This window comes from Quercus lobata, chromosome 11 (genome assembly GCF_001633185.2).
Source record: "Quercus lobata isolate SW786 chromosome 11, ValleyOak3.0 Primary Assembly, whole genome shotgun sequence".
Lineage (NCBI taxonomy): Eukaryota > Viridiplantae > Streptophyta > Magnoliopsida > Fagales > Fagaceae > Quercus > Quercus lobata.
This window is the reverse complement of record NC_044914.1, coordinates 27266630-27281105: the sequence shown is the minus strand read 5'-3', so window position 1 is coordinate 27281105 and position 14476 is coordinate 27266630. Positions and strand designations below refer to the sequence as shown.

Sequence of the window (14476 nt, the reverse complement as noted above, 5' to 3'; positions counted from 1 at the left end):
TGGGGTTTTTATTCTCCCTAAAAAAGTTATTAAGAACCTGGAGTAAGTTTAACAGTTTCTTAGGAAGGAAAATAATGAGGCAGCTGCAGGTGCAAAGTTGCTTGGAGTTTGATGTGCGTTCCAAAGAAAGAAGGGAGCTTGAGGATTGGAATAAAGTTGTCATAATGAAGCACATTTGAAATCTTTTTGTCCTTACCGGATGAATTTGGGTGGCTTGGGTTAATGAAAATTTATTGAAGGATAAAAGCTTTTAGGTTGTTATAACTTAAAGCTCCTGAAAATTGATCTTGGGGTTGGAGGAAGATTTCAGAGTAAAGGGAAGTGATAAGGCTGTTCATTAAGCATAAGGTTAGGCATGACTATAGTATTTTTTTTTTTTTTTTTTTGGGTTGGATAATTGGCACCTAGATGGTGTTTTGTATTCTAAATATGATTATGGGGTAATATAAGATTCAGCAAGTACTTCAAATGCAAAGGCAAATTCAATTCTCTCTCATGATGGTTGGTGGTTTCCTAGATCCAAGGATCTAGTTGCTATTCAATACAAATGCTTCCATGGGAAATGAAGTAAGCAAGCTACTGTAGTGTGATTTTCTTCAAATTCTGCTGTGTTCTCTTGTAAATCTACTTGGGAGGCTAATAGAATGAAATTACCTAAGGTGGACTGATGGAGATTGGCTTGGAAAATTTCCAAACTTAATTATTAAAAAAAATCCAAACCACAACTTTAGTTGTTGGCTTTCCTAGGGGAATTGACTGTCTACAAAGGATAGGATGATTCAATGGGGTTATCAAGGGAATACTTTGCGTGTTTTCTGCAGAAGGAAGCGTGAGATCAGGGACTACATTTTCTTTGATTGCTCCATATGTAGAAGGATTTGGCATCAAGTCAAAGTTTAGAGTTTGATGGAGGACTCTGGTTATGACTGGGGTTAGGTGCTTCAATGGAGTAACAGCGCTTGAAGAATAAAAGCTTTAAAGTGCTCTGTCAGCAGGCTTATCTTAGCTGCTGCAGTGTACCACATCTGGTCACAGAGAAACACTACACATTTTTAGGAGCAACATTAATCTAGAGTTAGGTTCCGCATGAAAGTGAAGACTTCTAAGATCAACAGGGTGATTTGTTACAATTGGAGTGTTAGCTTCTGTGTGTTTAATAGAAGATGGAAGCAGGAATGCTGCTTCTAGTTTCTAGTTTCATTGTTGTAGTCTAACTGCTGTTTAGCTTTGTTTTTTTTTGTTTTGTTTTTTTTTTTGCCATGTTAGTAACCTAGGCTGCTTTATGCAGTGTTTGTAGGCTTTCTTTTATTGTGCAGTTTCTTTTGGGCTGCTGGATCTGTAGAATTTCTGTACTATTTTGCTCTTAACAAAATCTCTCACATTTATCTATAACTGAGAATTTGAGATTGCTTAAAACATTGATGAGAATACTGAATGTGAGAGGATGATAAGAATTGTTTTGCTTTAATGGAGAATTGTTTTGGTGAGTATCCACCATAGGCACTGCGCTGCTTTGGAATATATATAATCTTCAGCTCGCCAGTAATCTTAAAATCAATAATTTCATATATTTTGTACATATAAATTAACCTATGTTTGCACTAAGTGTGTCATTTTATTTGATGAATAATAAGTATCATCTGGTAATTCGAAGAGACAAGAAAACATGCAAAAATTTCAATATAAACTCACCAAGTATTTTGGTTTAAAGGATCTGGAAAATAGAAATTTCAATTCTTTTACAGCACTCTAAAGAGAGACACAACAAGACTTCGCTCCAAACTATCCTACCAGAAGCTAATTTCATTTGTGAGTAAAAGTTTATTTTCTTCAATTACACTCAGAAATACTCATCATTTCAATCCTGCTCTATGCATCCATGCGGATAATGCATCTAAGGCCTTCACCTGTAAGCATGTACTCAAAGGCCTTGTTGATTTCTGAGAAAGAGACTTCATGGGTGATGAACTTCTCTAGCTCAAGCTCCTGCCACAATATAGAACAATTAGACTGACAAAACTAACCAAAAAAACAAAGAAAAGAGGTGAAGCGGAATAAATTACATGAATTTCTAAATAGTAAATACAAGCCATGTAAAGGTAATTCTTCATAAATAAGGAAAGAGAAGACCTTGAAAGCAAGAACAATCAGACAAGAAGGAGGAATTAAAGGGAAAAAAAAAAAAGATGGTCTTATTCCCTTTTGGAGTTAAGCATAATTTCTCTGGACTTTTTGGATTTATATTTTTATCTTTTGTCTATTCCTCAACTCTTGTCGGATCTTGAGGCAAGATTAAAGCATTCAAATGAGTACTTAATTAAGGTATACCATGGAGGCCACTAGAGCTTCTAGTGACCATTATACCATTTTCTTGATTAAAATTGCTGTCAATCACGTGTACAGAAACTAGCATTCTAAGTAAAAGAAGTAATCCTATATGCGGATTGCAAAGTGATCTAATCTATACTTTCTATTTTTCAATAAGAAATTCAGCTTACCTTATTCATGTACTTTTCAACCACCGAAGGCAAGTCAGACCGCGGTTTGTAGTTGCCAAAGAAGGTACCCTTGATAGTCCTCTCATTCAAGATATTCATTGGGTGGGTTTTAAATGCATCATCTTTGTTTGGGACACCAACAAGTACAGCAACACCCCATCCCTGCAAAGAAACATACCATATGACAGATTTTAGAAGAATGGATTAGAGATAAAATCTATTTATTACATGAACAGGAGATTGTGGGAAATTACATCATGAACACATTCAAATGCAGAAATCATGGCATTTATACTTCCAGTGCACTCGATACTTCGATCAACTCCACCATTGGTCATTTCAGCAAGCACCTAAAGAAGTCAAAGAAAGTTAGAAAAGCTGTGAAAGTTGTTTTCACCTTCACCATGGAAAAATTTTTCTAGCATTTTAAAGTAAACCAACCTCATGAACAGGCTTGTCATGGTCTTTTGGGTTCACAAACTCGGTGACACCAAATTTCTTGGCTGTTGACAACAACAAGGAAAATGAACATAAAAGACTAATAAATGAAAACCCAGCACCTCAAGCATTCCATACTATATCATCAGATTTTGATAGCACCAAGTATCACAATACCTTCATCAAATCTCTTTGCATTCAGATCAACACCGATAATCCTTGAAGCACCCGCAATTCTAGCCCCTTCAGCAGCCTAATCACATAAAACCATAAAATCATGTGTGTGTGTATATATGTTTTTATTTTGCTAATCGTGTATATATATGTATATATATACTAGAAACAGTAATGCTGCAGCAGCAATTCCAAAAAAGAGCCATATCAAATAAGTCATCTGCATTAGAAGATAGGAGAGACTCACAGCTAGTCCAACAGCCCCAAGTCCAAAAACAGCTACAGTCGATCCCTTTTTGGGTTTTGCAACATTCAAGGTAGCACCAAGGCCTACAGAACTCAATTCTCAACAATAAGAGAAATGATCAAATAACTATCATGCAAATAAATTCATACGGTTTTTAACCGACCTGTTGAGATTCCACAGCTGAGAACACAAACTTTGTCCAGAGGAGCAGCTGGATTAATTTTGGCAACACTACCAACATGTACCACAGTGTATTCACTAAAGGTAGAAGTCCCAACAAAATGGTAAATTGGTTGTCCATTAATAGAAAATCTGGACTTGCCGTCATTGATCATCACGCCTCGGTCAGTGTTTATCCTCAGGAGGTCACACATGTTGCTCTCCTCTGACTTGCAATGCCGACACTCCTTGCACTCCCCAGTGAAGACAGGAAGCGCATGGTCACCAGGTTTGAGGTCTGCCACACCCTCACCAACGCTCTCAACAATCCTAAAATACCAAAATGACCAGAAAGACAACTATATATTTAGATAAATGTATTCAATTGTATATGAAAGGAACTGAAACACAATTAAAACTATTTGATTGTAACTAGTATGTTCTAAATCTTTTTTCATTTCTTGAAATATCCATACCCGCCAGCTTCATGACCAAATATGCGAGGAAACAATGGGGTCTGTCCCTGCATATTCAAAAATCAATTGGTTTAAGACTATCTAGCACAGAAAATAAGTATTCACCAGAACAATGCATTTCTATACACGCATAAATCATATATATATATATGATCAAAATGTGATTACCTTGGCTTCCCAGAAGTAAACATCTGTGTGGCAGAGGGAGGTGAAGAGGATCTTGAGACGAACCTCCATGGCCTGTGGTGGTGCCACTTCCACTTCTTCTATCACTAGTGGCTTTCCAGCTTCCCATGCCACAGCAGCTGCAATGCACATTCATCAAATAATTAATTGGCAAAGAAAAAAACAACATAAACATAAATAGGATGCAGCTTTGACACTGCTAAAACATAAAACTGCCTGCTTGGGGAAAGCTAAAAAGTATGACTACTGTTAAGAACAAAGAAGGAATGCCCTCAAATTTATACTAAAACATTGGACAAACCTGGCTTGTTTGGACTTCATACTGAAATTGCAATGTAAAGCCTAAACTTAGAGAAACTTTATTTACAAACTACAAATGTATCATCCTAAACAAAGACGAAAATAGAAAATGGACGGTCACATTCAGTCAATTCCGGTACCTGCTTCAAACTTCTGAAGTAGCTCTGTTCCTAATGGCTACTGTTTTTCCTCGTTGTTATCTTGTGTCAAACACACAGGAGTTCAATTTGTATGGGACAATCAAAAGCAAAACATGTTGCTGTATTGATTATTATTTTTGGTACACAAAGAGTATATCCTATTCCAAAAAATTCTAGTTTTTGGGAATGACAAAAGCTCATAGCGCATCCTAAAACTGGAAACAGCTCAAGATTTAGCAATCAAACAGAACCCTTTAAAACAAAGAAAAAGTGACAACCCAACAAGGGACAAAGAGTTGAGATCATCATAACAAATGGAATATTAAACAACAAAGAAATGGAAAGAAACCCATTGAACAATCACATGACTAAAACTAGGAAACAACAACAAGATCAACAACAAAGAATGTCAGAAAAAATGAAAAGGTAGTACCTTTGCAACGTATGACTTGACCAGCAGTGGTTGAAGACATGTTTTTTTACTTTTCTTAACTCGTTCTTGACTTTGATGTTTGATCACAGATTGCTTTGAATCGTTGTGGAGATATGGGTATGCTCTATGAGGGTATATATAGCGTTTAGAACACACAGGATCCCCATATTTGCCTTCCAATAAGGTTCCAACTCCGGGGGGCAAAACCATAAAGTGATACCGCTGGTTTTCAAAACCAACAACAAACAGCATTGGCTTATTTATGTTTCCTTGTTTTGATAAACTTATTTATTACTTTCTAGCATCTGGCTTTCTTGATTCCCAGCAGCTGGTTTTCTCTACAAAACGCACCGATTGGTACTTCTCTTGAGTCAAAGGGTCTAGACAAAGAAATAATACTAAAGAATTATATACAAACCCCATTGTTTAAGAGTTTTAACAGATTTATAATATCATTTTAAAGTAGGTCTATCTATCATCTTATCTATGTGGATTATTCAGCCCAAAAATAAATAAATAAAATTTGAAGGTATATGTGGAATTGTGGATTACAAACTCTGAGAATTTGAAATTAAAGGCAAAAGGTTGCATGTTCCTGAAAAAAAAAAAAAAAAAAAAAAAAAAAAAAAAAAAAAAAAAGAGTTATGTTAGGGACATAACCTTTGGCACAATTTTATGCCACAACTCACCACATGACGAGTTATGATTGGTAAGGATATGTCAGTAGGTTATGTGAGGATACATCTTTATCAATCACAACTCGCCATGTGGCAAGTTATGGCATAAAATTACGTGAGTTGTGTCACGGTTTGGGAGGGCATATTTCACGCTTTGCTTTTTGGGAGAGCATATTTCACGCTTTGGGAGAGCATATATTCATTGGGGTGTGTGAAAAACATAATTTGAGAATTAGTTCTCCCGAAACTTTATGGTAAAAAGAGTAGAGAAAATCACGGCATGGCCAATTCGGCTTCCTTTAGAAGATTCATTTTGGAAATAGTTTGTGCAATGCATGTTTTTTACAGCCTAAGTTTGAGACCATCTCAACAAGCCATTTCTTTGGGACTCCACTCCAGATAAAAATTTAGTAAAAGATAAAAATCTATTGCACACATTGCCCAAAACATTGGTTGCATTCAATAAGCAATATCCGAAATAAAATTCACATAAAGTCACTAACCCAAAGACTGATATGGTCTGGGCCTTTTGGAGGATAGGCCTTGAAATCTCTCCCTCCTATCATATCTATTCAATAATTTTATGGATATTCTCCTTTAAAGGCCCATCACTGACTCATTTTGCGGGCCATACCTTTAATCTCTTAATAAAAGAACAGCTTTACTCACAGACGGTGCATTCAACTCACCAACCCCATAAACCCAACTCTCGTAACACTTGGGAGTGGCTTTTGTGGGTTTGGGTTGGTTGGGTTCTAAATTTCTTTTGAAGCTTGGGTACACCATTAGGATAGCAGCCAGGCACGGGCCTTCATGATAGGCTCTAAATGGTAGCCGACAGAATTAACAATTTAATCATTTAACTTGATCCTTGATGCGCGACAAGTGGCCTTTGACATTAACAAAAATCTTATTCTAAAGGACCTCAACAACCTGTGGATTAAATTAGTAGGTCCTTACTATAAAGCTTTTACAACCACATGTCAAGCATTGTTATTTACTTCATGCAGACCTTTTCTGAGTCATTGTTATGTAGAACTAGTGCAATTTAGTTATCTTTTATAATATTTTTCTCATTCCCAACCCCCCCCCCCCCCCCCCCTTCCCCACCAAAAAAAAAAAAAATCTTAGTTGATCTCATTTGATGATGCTGAAAATACCACCAATGAGCCACATGGTCCTCGCGCACCCCAAATAGCACTTGCACAGCGAAAAGAAACTACCTAACAGAGAGTACCGGTATGGTACAGGCCAAATACCCTCCGAAGGTCAAGTCAGAACTATTCTCACCACTCAAGAGTGCTAGAGAAGGTAAATTATGCGTACTTCGGTTTGTGAGGGTGCTTGGGTTTTTATAGTAGCAAGGGTTGCCCCCCCTTTTCCTTGGAGTAGAAGTCTTTTCCTTATAGGAGTCTTCTTGGGCGTATTTTACAGGATCTTTTTCTTATAGGGATCCCTTGAATATTATCAAGCGTGGGAAGCAAGACAATTCCTTATATGTAACGTGGATAGCAAGTAAACTTACGTTCGGACCGTCAGCTTGATTTGCTTCCTTCAGCTTTTTGGGCGTTGGCCTAATAGTGCTGTCAGCCTTAAAGTATATCCAACACTTTTCCTAGAGCCAGCTGACCGATAACCGTCAGCCATAACAACATCGTCTGCTTATGTCTGAAGGATTGTACTAAAAAACCGTCAGCTTTATGTTCCGCATGACTAGGCTTATTTTTTATCCTCATCAGCTGCCCCCTACTCTACATGCTTGACGCCTCACACCGTCAGCATGTGGAGTTTATGACTTGACTATCTTTTGGTTCATAAGGTTGAGAAAACCATTTATGAATGATTCCTCGAGCCGCAAGCCATTTAATGCGTGGCGCGCTTTTGTTGGCCTCGATTCTGGGCAAGGGCGTCGCCTCGCCTTCTGTGCATTTTTCCTTCTATATAGATATCATGTCCTTTTCCTCATTTCTCTATTTCAACCTTGCTGACTTTTTAAGAGAGAACTTGTCGCCCTTACTTCCGATTTGATCTGTCAGCTATTATCAACACCGTCACTTCCAAGGTCGTTTTATTCATTCAAGATCTATTTATCTGTAAGTTCTTCTTCCCTTTTTCTTTGCACTTTTATTTTGCCTGAACAATTTCTTATTAAGGACGTCAGTCTAGGCACTTAGAGTGGATCCGTCACTTGTAGGTAATCAGATGTTAAGTGACACGTCGAGTGACCAGTCGTCAGTCCGCGATGGAGCGGGCTACGACGAAGTTTTTGGCTCAGGTCAAGAGTCCGATGGCTTTTCTGAGTCGTCAGGAAAAGAAACGTCAGTAATAGGGATTTTACTATCTTCAGGAACATGAGAAATTTCATACAGGTAATCTAACCTATTTGTAGTGGATTTTCAAAGGGAAAGATCAAAGGCAGGTTTAGTGGTATCAATGACTTCTGAGGATGAACTTGCCATGATAGTTTCTTTCAGATAGAACTGTTTACCAAAGACCTGACAGGACTAAGATGCCAATTTTAGGTTGAAACGTCCACAAGGTTACTATTGGAGAAGCAGATTCTTTAAAATCTTTAAAAGCAAACCCCTTAGTGTTCTATTTGATTATCAAATCCAGTGTTCTGATGTGATTAATACAGAGGATCCACAAATTGTGGCAACTATAAATCACAGAGCATACTAATCAGGACAATAATCAAATATACTAATCAAAGGAGAGTGAAACTGATCACGGGCTCTGATACCAGCTATTAGGTCAAAAGAACAAAACAGAAGCTAGAGGGAAGATTGAAATAGAGGGTGTAAGAAGATTATGGAAATTGGTTTACAAAGCATACGACTAAGAAGAGATAAAAAATTACTTGAAAGTGAGGTTGAAGTCGAGGGGGGAGACGAGGAGATTGATAGTGACGGGAATGTAGATGAAGGTGACGAGGAGTCCTATGAGGGAACTTCAGGGAGTTCTGGAGGTAACCGTCCCTTCATTCTTTGGGAGGAGTGGGCTGTCAATAAATTCTTTCCAAAGATGAGCAATAGAGTTTTTAATGAGTTGCGTACCCGTTTCCAAATCCCAGATCACATTCCCATCCATCTCCCTAGGAAAAACAAGAGGTGTTATACAAAGAGGACTGCAGATGTTGGGATGTACGATGCTATGTTCGTAGCAGGTCTTAGATTACCACTGACGGCTTTACACCGTCAACTGGCGGATTTCTTGGGATTTTCCGTCAGCCAGATTGCTCCGAATGCCTGGAGGATCTTCATTGGTGCTGAGATCCTTTAGGGCTAATTGAGTGGGGGGAACCGTCACCTTTCGTTAGACGAGTTCTTTTATTGCTACAGACCTCAGCATAAAGTATCTTCCAAGGGGACATACCATTTTGCTCCTCGTGAGAAGAGCTTAAGATTAGTGTCTGATATGCCAGCCTCAAATAGGAATTGGAAAAGTAGATTTTTCTTCGTTAAGGGGACGGACTGGGTGTGCCGTCTGGATGAGTGGGATACGCTGCCCGGTGGTTATTTTGACAACACTTGGGCTTATATTAGGGATTCAGGTCACCCCTTCTCTTTCCTTCTTCCCCCCCTTTTTTTTAGGAGCACCGTCTCTTCTTACTCGTCAGGGAATTTTTAACACCGTTTATTCCCTTTTGTTTCAGCTAGCACTCGTCCGGAAATATCTGACGAACAAAGGGAATTCATCCATCGGGTACTTGGCATCCAGCTTGAGCAACGGAAGTGTAGGGATTTGATTACCCTAGACACTCTTCATCTGTACTGTAGGGGTCCAGAGCCGACGGCTGAGGCTCGGAAGTTGGAAGAATTTTCCCGGAAACGTAAGTGGACGCTCCATTTAATCCGTCAACTTATTTACTCCGTCTGCTTTACTGATACCTGTCAGTTTATTTTGCACAGAGATGGAGGCTGCTAAGCAGAGGGTGAGGGCCGCCGCGGCTCGTAAGAAGGAGGAAGAGAAGGCCAAGGGAAAGGAGGGGTGTCCTCGTCAACCCCTCATACTGCTTCTAAGGGTTCAGTTAAGAGAAGGGCTGACGAAAAGGATGATCCTCCCTCTAAGAAGGTGGCCGTCACTCCTGGGGATGTGCCCTCCAAGAGGTCGTCCCCCAAGTCTAGTCATGGTGCTGGGAAATGAGTGATGACCTCTTCCGGCCCTATCATCAAGGGGCCCCGTTGCTTGCTAACTCACAAGGATTATGCTGTTGAAGGGGTAGAATCTCTTATAAAACAGACGGATCTGGATCCTTGTGCTCAGCTAGGGACGGAGGACCTAGGAGCGTCAGCTTTCTTTGACATAGCACGGGTATGCTTTCTACCTTGAATAACCTGATCTTGTCTTGGTTAATGGCTGACGGCTACATTCCTTTCAGGCCTTGGTTCGCGTTAAAGCACTCCAAGACTGGTGCGTGGCCAAAGAGGGCGTCGTCACTCGGGTTAGGAGGCATAACTCCAACTTGATGGATCAGCAAGCGCAATATAAAGAGAGGCCGTCCGTCTGTTAAATGCTGATCTGAAGGACTTGAGGGAGAAGTTAGGAGAGGCAGGGCGTCAGCAGGAGAAGCTTGAGGAGGAACTGGCGTCTTTACGTGCGCAGGTAAAGACGGCTGGGACTGATGCAGTCCAAAAATTCAAGACAACCCAGTCATTTATTGATTCTTATGCTGATTATTATGGCACTGGTTTCGATGATTGTTTGAAGCAAGTGGCGTCAGTTTATCCGGAGTTGGATCTATCTGGAATTACCATGGATGTTCCCGTGCCGATGACTCCTGCTGGCGACACCATTGCTGACAAAGCTGACGAACCCATCAATTTGGACCTTCTGCTTAATGATGATGGAGTCGTTTTAGCCCAGCCTGTCGTCAACACACCTGCCGAGTTTTCAAATAAAGAACAAACTGCCAAGGACAAAGCTGACGGGGCCTTTAAGGACGTTCCTGCCACTTAGTTCTGGCCTTTTTATTTTAATTTCTAAACAATGTCTTTAAGTGCCCTTGTGTTTATTGGGCTTTCACTTGTAACCCCCTCTTTTTTTTTTCTTTTTTTATTTTTTTTATGACACTTGGTATCCATCGCTTTGAACATGTATGCACTGTTTTTTACCTTTGCTTATTATACTTGGTATCCGTCACTTTGAACATATTGCTATCTAGATTTGCATTTGTCCACCATCTTTGGGGACTAATTTGTTCTCGAGAATTGGCAAATCTGTTGGTTTTTGTTTTATCCATTTATTGACTAATTTTTATAGCCCCATCCATTTAATGAGACTGTCATCTTTTTGACCTTAACCTTTTTTCTTGATGAGCTCGTCATCTCTGCAGGCTCATTGGTTTGAGAACCTTGTTCATATGAGTACAGTCTCATCTCTTTGGTGAGACCGTCAGCTTTTTAGCTTTGGCCTTGATGACTTTGTCATCTTTGTAGGTCTGTTGGTTTTAGGACCTTGGCCACATGATGATAGCTTCATCTATGGGACCATTAGCTTTTTAGCCTTAGTTATGATGACCTTGTCATCTTTGTAGGTCCGTTGGTTTTAGGACCTCGTCCACATGATGATAGCTTCATCTATATAACCGTCAGCTTTTAGGCCCAGTCATGATGACCTTGTCATCTTTGTAGGTCCGTCGATTTGAGGACCTCGTCCACATGATGATAGCTTCATCTATGGGACCGTTGGCTTTTTAGTCCGTGTTTATGGACTTAGTCGTTTCGGTTGTTCACTTTTGTGAACTTAGTTGCCCACTTCTGTGGACTTTAAACCGTAGATTTCTAAAATAGACACTTCAGCAATTTTGAATAAACTCCTCTTATTGCCATGCATTTGTAAATAAAAGTAATTCTAAAACCAAATCCTGCCTTTTGGGCTTAAAACAAAAAAGAGGTATTGTTGCAAAAAAAACTAAAGTAAATGATAAATCTGAGGAGTAAGACTAAAATTTGCTGGAATGTGAATAAAAAGGGTTGGTCCTCATGCTGCCGCTCCTATTGGTAATACTTTCGTAGGTGCGCGGTGTTCCATGGGTGTGGCAGTTTCTGTCCTTCCAATGTCTCCAGGTGGTAAGTGCCTTTCCTTTGCCACGTCGTTACTCGGTAAGGTCCTTCCCAATTGGGGCTGAGTTTCCCTTGGGTAGGGTCCCTAGCGGCGCTCATGACCTTTCTAAGAACAAGGTCTCTAACTTGGAAGTCTCTGTGTCGGACCCGAGAGTTGTAGTGTTTGGCCATGCGGTCTTGGTACCTAGCGAGCCTTTGTTCTACTGCTGCTCTGATTTCGTCCACTAGGTCGAGCTGTAGTCGCATAGCCTCGTCGTTTTTGTTCTCATTATGGTTGTGCACCCTGAAACTTGTGAGCCCAACCTCAGCCGGGATGACCGTTTCGCCTCTGTACGTCAGTCGGAACGGTGTCTCTCCTATGGGTGTCCTTGCTGTCGTCCTGTATGCCCATAGTATGCTTGGCAATTCTTCGGGCCATATACCCTTTGCTCCCTCGAGTCGAGTCTTGATAATCTTGAGAAAGGATCGGTTCGTGACTTCGACCTGGCCATTTGCTTGAGGGTGGGCAGGGGAGGAGTAGTGGTTCTTTATTCCTAACTGTGAGTGAAAATCCCGGAAGGGGTCGTTGTCAAATTGCCTCCCGTTGTCCGAGACAAAGACTCTAGGAATGCCAAACTTGCATATGATGCATCTCCAAACAAAGTTTCGCACGTTCTTCTCTGTAATTGTGGCCAGAGCTTCAGCTTCCACCCATTTTGTGAAATAGTCAATGCCCACCACCAGGAACTTCAGCTGTCGTACTACTGTAGGGAATGGTCTCATAATATCTAACCCCCATTGTGCGAATGGCCATGGGGCTGTCATCGGGGTCAGCTCTTCGGTTGGTTGTCTAATAATATTGCTGAACCTTTGGCATTTGTCACAGGCCCTGACATAGGCTTCGGCGTCCTTCTGCATGGTGGGCCAATAGTACCCCGCTCGTATAAGCTTGTCTACCAATGATCTAGACCTTGAATGGTTTCCGCAGATTCCTTCATGTACCTCTCTCATGACGTAGTCTGCCTCTTCTGTACCCAAGCTTCTTAAATATGGTTGGGAGAAGTCTCTTTTGTACAGGACGTCTTTTATCAGGACGAACCTTGTCGCCTGGACCTTAAGTTTCCTTGCGGCCTCCTTTTCTTTTGGTAAGACCCCGTCTTTTTCAAATATGAAACTATCGGTGCGGTCCAGCTACTATTGGAGCATATTTCTTGCACGTTGCTGGGATCTATTAGCAGAGAAAGCTGAACAAAAAAGAGTACATTACCAGAGATGACCATTTGTTCTACTGAAGCGGCCTTTGCGAGGTAGTTGGCTTGCTCGTTTTCTCCTCTGGGAATTTGGACGACTTTGGCTTCTAGGTCATCCACTCTCACCCTTACTTCATCAAGGTACTTCTTCATCCTTTCGCCCTTGCACTCGTAGTCTCCATTTATTTGGTTAGTGATGACCTGAGAGTCGCAGTAGATGACTACCCTCGCGGCTCCTGTTGCTTTGGCGAGGTCGAGCCCTGCTATCAGCGCTTCATACTCTGATTCATTGTTGGTAGCGGGGAAGTCGAGACGGACCATACATTCAATGGTGTCTCCTTCGGGTGATAGTAGCACAATGTCGGCCCCTCCAGCTTGTCTGTTGGATGACCCGTCCGTATATATGCTCCAATGAGGGGACTTTTCTGCCCCCTTGTCTTCGTCATGAGTGAATTCAGCTATGAAGTCTGCGACAACCTGTCCCTTGATGGCGGTCCGTGGGCGGTACTGAATATCAAACTCACTCAGTTCTATAGCCCATAACACCAATCGACCCGCAGCCTCGGGATTGCTCATTGCCCGTTGTAAGGGCTTGTCAGTCAGGACATTCACCGTATGAGCTTGAAAGTACGGTTTGAACTTGCGGGCCGCCGTAACTAATGCAAAGGCAAGTTTTTCCATGGGCGGATATTTTTCTTCAGCACCGCGAAGCGCTCGGCTTGCGTAGTATACGGGCTTTTGTACTTTCTCTTTTTCTCTGATTAAGGCAGCACTAACAGCTACGGGGGAGACGGCTAGATAGAGAAAAAGCTCTTCTCCTGGCTTTGACGGGCTCAGCAGCGGTGGAGAGGAGAGATAAGCCTTCAATTCTTCGAACGCTCGCTGGCATTTAGAGGTCCACTCAAACGATTTCTTCAGTGTTTGGAAGAAGGGTAAACACTTGTTCGTCGCCCTTGATACGAACCTGTTTAGCGCCACTATCTTTCCGTTGAGGCTTTGCACTTCCTTCACATTTTTTGGTGGTGCCATCTCCATAATAGCCCGGATCTTGTTTGGGTTTACCTCGATTCCTCTTTGGGACACCATAAATCCTAAGAATTTTCCCGCCGTCACTCCAAAGGCACATTTTCTTGGATTGAGCTTCATGTTGTATGAGCAAAGGGTGTTGAATGTTTCTTTGAGATCTTCCAGATGATCTTCCTCCCTTCGGCTTTTTACTAGCATATCGTCAACGTAAACCTAGACATTTCTCCCAATCTGTTGTGCGAACATTTTGTTCATAAGTCTTTGGTATGTTGCACTTGTGTTCTTCAGGCCCATGGGCATTACTTCGTAATAGAAGAGGCCCTGGCTGGTTACGAATGACGTCTTTTCCTAATCAGTTTCGTGCATTCGGATTTGGTTGTACCCTGAAAAGGCGTCCATGAAGCTCAGCAACTGGTGTTGGGCCGTTG

At 41.1% G+C, this 14476-nt stretch overlaps 1 protein-coding gene across 1 annotated transcript; it reads right to left on the bottom strand.

Moving 5' to 3' along the window:
- Window positions 1-1656: 1656 nt before the first annotated feature.
- Window positions 1657-5416, bottom strand: LOC115968322 (alcohol dehydrogenase 1-like). Its single transcript, XM_031087686.1, has 10 exons — window positions 5052-5416; window positions 4161-4297; window positions 3993-4039; window positions 3521-3846; window positions 3358-3440; window positions 3114-3189; window positions 2940-3001; window positions 2753-2848; window positions 2499-2660; window positions 1657-1986 (listed from the first exon to the last, which is right to left on the bottom strand). The coding sequence occupies exons 1-10, from the start codon at window positions 5089-5091 to the stop codon at window positions 1870-1872; spliced, it is 1146 nt and encodes a 381-aa protein (XP_030943546.1). The 5' UTR covers window positions 5092-5416; the 3' UTR covers window positions 1657-1869.
- Between the last annotated feature and the right edge of the window lie 9060 nt (window positions 5417-14476).

Coding starts and splice junctions, on each gene's coding strand:
- LOC115968322 (XM_031087686.1), bottom strand. CDS start 5,091: ATGTCTTCAACCACTGCTGGTCAAGTCATACGTTGCAAAG. Junction 4,298..5,051: donor TCAAGTCATACGTTGCAAAG/GTACTACCTTTT, acceptor TGTGCATTGCAG/CTGCTGTGGCATGGGAAGCT. Junction 3,190..3,357: donor TTGGGGCTGTTGGACTAGCT/GTGAGTCTCTCC, acceptor TTATGTGATTAG/GCTGCTGAAGGGGCTAGAAT.